This window comes from Rhipicephalus microplus, chromosome 2 (assembly GCF_043290135.1).
Source record: "Rhipicephalus microplus isolate Deutch F79 chromosome 2, USDA_Rmic, whole genome shotgun sequence".
NCBI classification, from domain to species: Eukaryota; Metazoa; Arthropoda; class Arachnida; order Ixodida; family Ixodidae; genus Rhipicephalus; species Rhipicephalus microplus.
In genome coordinates, this window is record NC_134701.1 from 191,192,041 (window position 1) to 191,200,025 (window position 7,985).

At 45.3% G+C, this 7,985-nt stretch overlaps 1 protein-coding gene across 1 annotated transcript; it reads right to left on the reverse strand.

Annotated features, from left to right (window-relative positions):
- Nucleotides 1-511: 511 nt before the first annotated feature.
- On the reverse strand, nt 512-7,148 carry LOC142786837 (uncharacterized). Its single transcript, XM_075884525.1, has 2 exons — nt 6,940-7,148; nt 512-1,492 (listed from the first exon to the last, which is right to left on the reverse strand). Exons 1-2 carry the CDS (start codon nt 6,968-6,970, stop codon nt 519-521), a joined length of 1,005 nt encoding a protein of 334 aa, XP_075740640.1. The 5' UTR covers nt 6,971-7,148; the 3' UTR covers nt 512-518.
- Between the last annotated feature and the right edge of the window lie 837 nt (nt 7,149-7,985).

Below are 7,985 nucleotides of genomic sequence, written 5' to 3' on the forward strand. Positions count from 1 at the left end.
GCGACTCTCCCGTGGTTGTCAAATAAGTGCCAATCGTACCGTATATGTACTAATTGACCGTGAAAGTTCATCTGTTTGGTGGAGCCCCAGCAGGTCTACGATAGCGCGCAAGGTGTCGTGCTGCTTTGAGATCGAGGCTGCAAGATCAATTTCTGAACTTGGGTGTGACAGTTTGGTATTGAGATGTAAGAAAAAAATTTTTACGTACATGCTAGGCCATATGTCAAGGTTAATCTGGAGTTCTCAACTCCGACCCGCATAATTGTATCACGAATCTGATGAGTAAAACTGCATGTTTATTTGTCGATCTGGTACTTTTTCACCCGCATGCACTACTAACAACCCGAGTGCTTTGGCCTTGTACTTTGAAAGCTCGCAATATAGGTTATACACACCACGTAGATTCAAGGCGTCTCACATATAAAGTGTTACTGTATAGGTTAAATGATAGAAAGGTGCCACATATGTTATTTCTCCTGGGTTTTCATGCGGTCTTTCTTTTGTTGCCAGCTTAAAGACTAGAAGCCACTGCCATAGCCCGAAGTCACAGATTCACCAGGGCCGGGCGGGCCATCATCCACCTCGAACTGTGCCCTGCAGTAAAGGAATGCCAGGTTCAGACATATCAGAAGACACGCTATCATGAACACGGCGAACAGTATCCACGCACGCAAAGTGCCGTCGTCGTCCTCTTCATCAAACTTGTTCACCGCTTTCTTCTCGGCTGGTGGCGGATAAGTTACGTTCATGTCAGCATCGGAACCGTTGACTGGTGTAGTCGAAAGGTCGCTGTGCGGCTCTAGTTTCGAGTCCTCTTCCGCAGTGGCGGCACGTGCATGATCCACGACTTTTTCACGCTTAGCCGTAGCGGCAGTGAAAGATGTTGCCCTTTTCTTGTTTTTAGCCATCGGGGAAGCGCTGTTGTGTGGTTTGGTAGTTTTTTTAAAGATTGTCGCCTTCTTCGTTTTTAGCGCTGTCTTTGCGTGGGAGGTTTCAGGAGCTGCAGATGGTGTGGCATCGGCGTCTGCGGAGACTGGGATGGACAGCAGCTCTCCCCAAGGTGACATGGTCATTTTTTCTAGCTGTAGCGACGCGTCCGTGCCTTCAGATTCGTTTTTGGCTTTTAAAACCTTCTCTTGTACAAGCACAGCGGCGTCGGCCAAGGCTATACCTTCTGGAACGGTGAAATGGGCAGGAACGTTGACACTCGCCAAGTTGGAGACTTCGGAGTGGGAACCGTAGTTGTTTGTGGTGACTAGAGCGAAGTAGACGTTGTAGCCGGACGCTGAATGAGCTTGCTCGGTCGTTTCGTTTTGGCTTTGGCCTAAAATGATGGTAGACGGGATGGAAATGGTTGCCAACTGTTGCGAAAACGCAGGAAGAGGCTTCATCGAGCCGGAGAGGAGGTCTTGCTCTGAGATTTCAGTGGCCTTGTGGAAGAAGTCGAGCATTGTTTGGATGCTCCGAGATGTCCGGAGATCGATTGACGAAACTGCGAGCATTAAGTATAATGAAAAAAAAAAAGCCTGTGAATAAGCAAGGTATGCCTTAGAGTTCTATATTTAGTATAGCTTGGATGACTCCTAAGGTTATTCGCACGTGTCGTAAGCACGCGCGCAGCCGTTTCTAGGTACTTATGTTGTTTAAAAAATAATGTAGGAAACATAGTAAGATGGGATTGAACAAGACATGAAAATTTCTCCTAAATATACAGTGCCTGTCGACACGAACACAAGAAATAAGTCACGGCATCACATGACCAACAAATGAAGAGATAAACAATGGAGGAAGATGAGTAAGGGACGAAAACCTACCAGGCATTTATATGCAACAGTAGAACCTACCAATGCGCCACGTTTCGGGGTCTACAGGAAAAGTAACTTTAACGCGATTTATTTAATTTTTACGCAAGTTAAGGGACGGTTAGCTTTCGCATGCATTGTGACTACTATCGATGCACGTTGCCTCCATTAGACGAATCCCTCCATTCCTATGCGAGCAAGGAACTGCCATGCATTGAATTCTGCAGTGCCAAAATATTTGCCACCTACCAACTGTTGCGGCTCTCTGTTATTCTGAGTTAGAAAAAAGCTGCATAGAAGGCTTGTCGACCAAGTGTATAAATCACATGACAGCCCATCTAAAATTAGCCGCTGATAAAGTAAAATCACAAAATTTGACTTAGATCACAACAAACGTGTACATTAACAAAAATGTCCTTACTGTTGATATAGCGTAAATATGTCTAGCAGTGATTTAGGTCCTAATATGACCTCTATAACTGTTTTACAGAATAAAGAGCTACGCTTAAGACTATAGTAAACAATTCTAGAAACATTTGTCAAATTTTTAAACGTATGTTGTCAGGAGTGTACGGACGATTAAACCTAACCATCTTTCGATACTTTGCATTTACTCCCTCGCTGCTTAAAGTACGTTGCCATGCTTGATAATGACGTGTTTTTTTACAGCGAAAAATTTATATGGCTAGGCAAAATAAAAAAAAGTCGTTCGCCAGGAGAAATGCTAATTGTCTCCGTCAGTTTCGTCCTTTATACGTCGCAGCCGTCACCCCCAAGCGCGCGTTCCATTGAGAGCGCCTTCAGCAACGCCGTTCATTTCTTCGCAGCCGTGCTGTCGAACCCGCACGCAGTAGTTTCAAAAGAGTGGTTTTGAAAGAGAAAAAAAAAAGGCAGATCCCACTTACAGTGGGAATCGATGATATGCGAAATACGAATGAGGAAGGCTGATTTGTCACTTTAAAATATACACTACGTTACGAGACGGACATAATTTAAGCCGTACACGAGTGACCTGTCGTTATGATGTTTGGACGTGTCTTTTACTTTCGTAGTCTATTTACGTCATGATATACCCAGTTTGCTATATGTGGAGCTAGCGAAAGGGCTGTGAGCATGCTATGATCGTACCACGTGGTCATGTTTCACACTGTGTGTCTGTCTGTCTGTCTGTGTGTCTGTCTGTCTGTCCATCCGTCCGTCTGTCTGTCTGTCTGTCTGTCTGTCTGTCTGATCTGGCCTGATCTGGCCTGATCTGGTCTGACCTGACCTGACCTGACCTGACCTGACCTGACCTGGCCTGGCCTGCCCTGCCCTGCCCTGCCCTGCCCTGCCCTGCCTGCCTGCCTGCCTGCCTGCCTGCCTGCCTGCCTGCCTGCCTGCCTGCCTGCCTGCCTGCCTGCCTGCCTGTCTGTCTGTCTGTCTGTCTGTCTGTCTGTCTGTCTGTCTGTCTGTCTGTCTGTTGAAACATTTGAACACTGCGGGTAATGCTTGTGCCATCTTGTGAACATTTCGCGTACTAGGAGTGGCTACGACAGACATTTCCGGCAGAAAGGCGCCTTAAGAAGCTTCAACCCTAAAAGGAATGTAAGAAAGACGCGAAAGAGCAATTATGGAAAAGCAGATAGTTCAACTCTGCCCTATCTGCGACCGCGCACGTCACCTCTCAACCAAAAAAAGCCGTCAAGTAGGTCGACAGGCTAAATAGGAATGTAAACAAATATCACGTGTTCAGCTCACGGGTGATGGAGAGTTCGGCATCGCAGGAAGGCTCAACTTACAGCTTTCACAAGGGGAGGACATGGATTGTATGAACGCCCTATATAACAGCCGTGAACAACCCATAACGTTTGATGTTATAGTGTATTGACTGAAATGAAACTATAAAAAGTTACACAATGTTCAGCTTAGGTGAAATTCTGTGCTTAATATTAAAGACAGCGCAGCTATTCTAGTTCATGTTCAACTGCAAGGTACAACCAGATTACTGCCAAGCCATATCTGTCCAATGTCACTGGATCGGTAGTGATTCGTGTGATAGGTATATATAGGGCAATTTCCGTAAACAACTGTGACCATTTGCACTTGGCTAACATATTTCATTGTGTTGTTTGAAACTGCCCATCTTAAGGCAAAGACAAAGCAATCAGCTTACGGTCAAAATCTAAGAGTTTAAATAATGGTAGAAACATAGCTAAGCCAAGTGATTTTGGCTAAGCACTGGCTTCCGCGCTCCTCTGCTGGCGTGAGGTCATGCTCTGAGTTCCAAAGGTCATGCTCTGAAGGTCATGCTCGGAAGGTCATGATCCGAAGGTCATGCTCTGTGTTCACCTGATGTATCTCTGTGCTATCAGGAACCACCCAAAAACACGGCCGCTCCCATTGAAACCCGACACCAACGCCAGGAAGTTATTCCTATCGGATGTACGAGCATGTTCAGTTCTACCGATCAGTCTATTTTGGTGTAGCTATCAATGTCTGTCACCGTATTTATCACAATAAAGAAATGTGTGCTTCAAACTTGGCGCACTAGCTCAAAAAGTTACTGAGTACAAGAAAATTATTTTATGAGAAGTGGTTCATTCTGCGGTTGGCATTATCTCTTGCTATATAGGCTGACAAAACCTGAAGAAAAACTAGTGATAGCACCGAGACCGTCCGAGATAGAGTATGCTAGCGCTACTTACGTCGTATTCGCTAGCACTTTCTCAATTAGATTATTTCGGGATGGCACTGTGTGCTCCTATAGCAGAGTACAAATGGTGCTCTAAATCACCCAGCTTATGTACTAAACATATGTTAGTCTATTTGTTGACACTCTTCCCCCAACCCCAACGGCGAGCACGTGCAGATAATAATCGACTATGGACCCTTTCGCTGTTTACAAACAGATTTCCTGGATGGCTTTTGATTTCTGCACCAGCGTAGCCTAGAAGAATTAGCGGGGAGCGAATGCTTTAGCGAGCATTCCTTTCATTTTCAACCTTTTTCTCGCCTTTGTCTGGTCAAATATTTCAAATACGTTTTCTTCTAAGCTACAAACAACATTATTGGAGGTAGTCGTTAGCTTTAAGCGCCTTACTTTTATCAGAAAGCGGAAAAAGTTTTTCCTTACTCTGGCACAACTACAAAAAAAAAGTTTTCGGCTTCAGCGTTAGGCCGCGTTCACACTGAGCATTCCGGCCGCCGAAAGTGCTCCGAATCCGGTTCGGCGGCGGTGAGATCCGCCGAAAGGGCCCTCTCCGCGCCGATCGCTCTCGGACCAATTTTTGTGGCGTCTGCCGCCGAATCGGTCACCGTGGACCAATAGGAGCGCTTGTCAAGGAATTTTGAAAAATGGCGGCCAAGCCCTACTCACTTGTTATGCCGCAGTGCACGTAACTGAATGTTGAAACTAACGGGAGTTTAACCTACTCTGTGCTTACTTCGCCTCCGTATTTCGTGAAAGATGTGACCGAGCTTGCTGTTGGCGTGACCGAGCTTGTTGCGGTCTTGCAGAGCAAAACGAACCCAGCAACGCCGCTGGCGTCGGTGGTTTTTCTGCTTTTTGTGCATTGCAAGACAGCCACTTGCCAGCAAAGTAAGCAGTACTGTCTTTTCTTGCTTCTTGCGTACGATAATCGTCGAAGTATACACCACCGGATAGCGTAGTAGCGTTTGCGAGCCGCGACAACAACCGGGTGACAGCGCATCCATTCCGCGTTCGCCGCGTAGTAGATGGCATATTCGGCGGCGCGGGTCGCGTCTAGTGCGAACGACGCTGCGTTTCGGCGGCAGGGGAATTTCGGTCGCTGTAGAAAGCGGATGTTCCAGTGTGAACTAGGCATTAGAGAGTGATAATTAAAGTAACCGGAAGTTTTTTGAGAAACAACGCGTGCTGCTGCTATTGGTATGTTGACACCAACCAAAAAGGTCTACAGTGCATGTGCTGGCTGAAATTGCGGGGAGGGGGGGGGGTGCTCCAACGTAAGTAACTGTTCAAAAGAAAACAAAATAACGAGGGAGGCATTTTATGAAAGCTACAAGGAAAGAAAACCGTTGTTTGAAGAGAAATCAGGTTGCAATATAACGCGTTTTAATAAAGTGATACTGAGCAAAGAAAAAATGCACATGCCATGGCAAAGCCGTAGAAACGATGGTGCGTTTTCTGATTGAATGTCGAGATAACCATCCAGGTGTAAAGATTTATGCATAAGCCTACGTGAAGCTTTGGGTTTTAGAGAGAAAGATTAGCGGCTCGGTACACGTTTTGAAATGATTCGTGAAAGAGCAGCCTTAGCCGCTTGACTATGAAAGCTCCATTGCAGACACCAGGCCATCGCAGTATCATATCGAGGTCAAAATTGGTTTATCAGCTATAGCATGGTAACTTCGGATTAGATCGCTCTGCATACTTATGCTGCCTCAACAGACATTTGACCAGGTCATGATAAAAAGCCGAGACTATTCATAAGCCACATACACTAATATAGGTACTCGTTATTTCCAGCTGCCATTGATGATCGGTATCACCTGCGAGAGCTGTTTAATGTGCTTCAGTAGATTCATTTAATAACATCAATGCAAACGTCAGCTTCGGTATCTAAACTGCTAGAAATGCAAAATTTTATGGTTCACTTTTGTATTTTCGAACACACATAGTTGGAATGCAAGGTACCGTAATTTACAATTTTGTACTTGTTGAATATACTTTATATGACGTTTTTTTTTCACCCCCTTAAAAAAAAACTTGACCCGCGGTAGACGCCACAGTTTCCTGCGACAACATCGGTTGTTATAAATGCGGTTCAGGACAATAGTGTTGCCTTGGAGTGCGTCTTTTCGCCAATAACTATCCAGAGCTGCTACCGGATCAACGAACCCGCGTGATACACGGGACACTCGGTAGATTTCACTGCTGACCATTGTCCCTCCCGCAATGTCCTCTCTTCTACGACTGCTTGCTGATTAGGGCCCCGTTGACGGACTTCTTTAATCGTCTCCCAATCGTTGCTCTCATTGTCTTTGAATACCTCCTTACCTTTTCCCTTGTGAATCACTGCTGAGGTGTCCAATAAGTTTATAAGTAACAGTGAATACCACTTTAGGGTCTCCAAGGATAAATAATTTGATGTAGAAGATTGCAAACGACAACGCTAACCTGTTCCTTCGAAGGCATGCGCTCCTGGCATTGTCCAGGAGAGGCGAGCTGTGGGACGGCCCTCGTGGGTATCAAAAGACGCCTTCAAATCACGAACTCTTCCAGGCGGCACTTGGCTTCTGACAATGTTTTGGTTTACGAACAATGGGTGGGCCGCTGACGTTTCGGAGAAGGCGCCCGTTGAATGACCACGCACGCCAGCTGTAGAACTTTCGGTGGTAGCTTGTTCGCCTGGAGCAGCGAGCGCTCGACTGATCATCTTGTACAAGTTCTCAGAACAAATACACTGATAAAGAATACCTACATCTCAGTTACATTGCAGTTTAAAACAACGAAGAATTCATGAGCAACTATGTTTCCCTAGTTTAGCCTTCGCAGGTATGTGACGAGTAGACGTGACGGCAACAGTGTAGTTCCTGTAAATTAGCCGTTTGGTGCCGAAACCTCCGTACTTGATCGCCAATTTCGCACCAGAGCGACCTTTCTCCAGCAAACTATTCTCGGTATTTTCGTCACATGTGCTCAGCAAGATTTCCCAAAGCTTGCTTTGCTAACTATCTGTTCTTTAGACCACATGTGATCGATTTTTGTCAAGAAATGTAGTGTGTAACTTAGAGGACGCCACGAACGTTTATGACGTCAACGCGATTTGGAAGCCGCATGATGACATTTCCAAACTTTTCTTCTTTCTTTAGCGCATCTTTACTCAGCGGCTTCTATCTACAAAAGTAATGCTCTGGTGAGGTTAAAAGTACACTGGATGTAACTAAACACCAGTCTTTCGATTAGTGTCCCTCACGAAACACTAAGCCGCAATACAACTAACTTACACTGCATTAGCAAATTACACTATTATTGTAGCAAAAAATTAACAGAAGTAATGGTTTCGCATGTCACAACAAAAGTATGGTTGCGAAATGAGCGAAAGTTTTTTCTAATTTGTGTATCCAATGTGATTTTTAGTGTTTCTATTTGGTGTTCTTGTCAAAAATGATATGGTAACCGCGTAACGATTTCATAATGCATCGACTGCAGCATTTATCTGA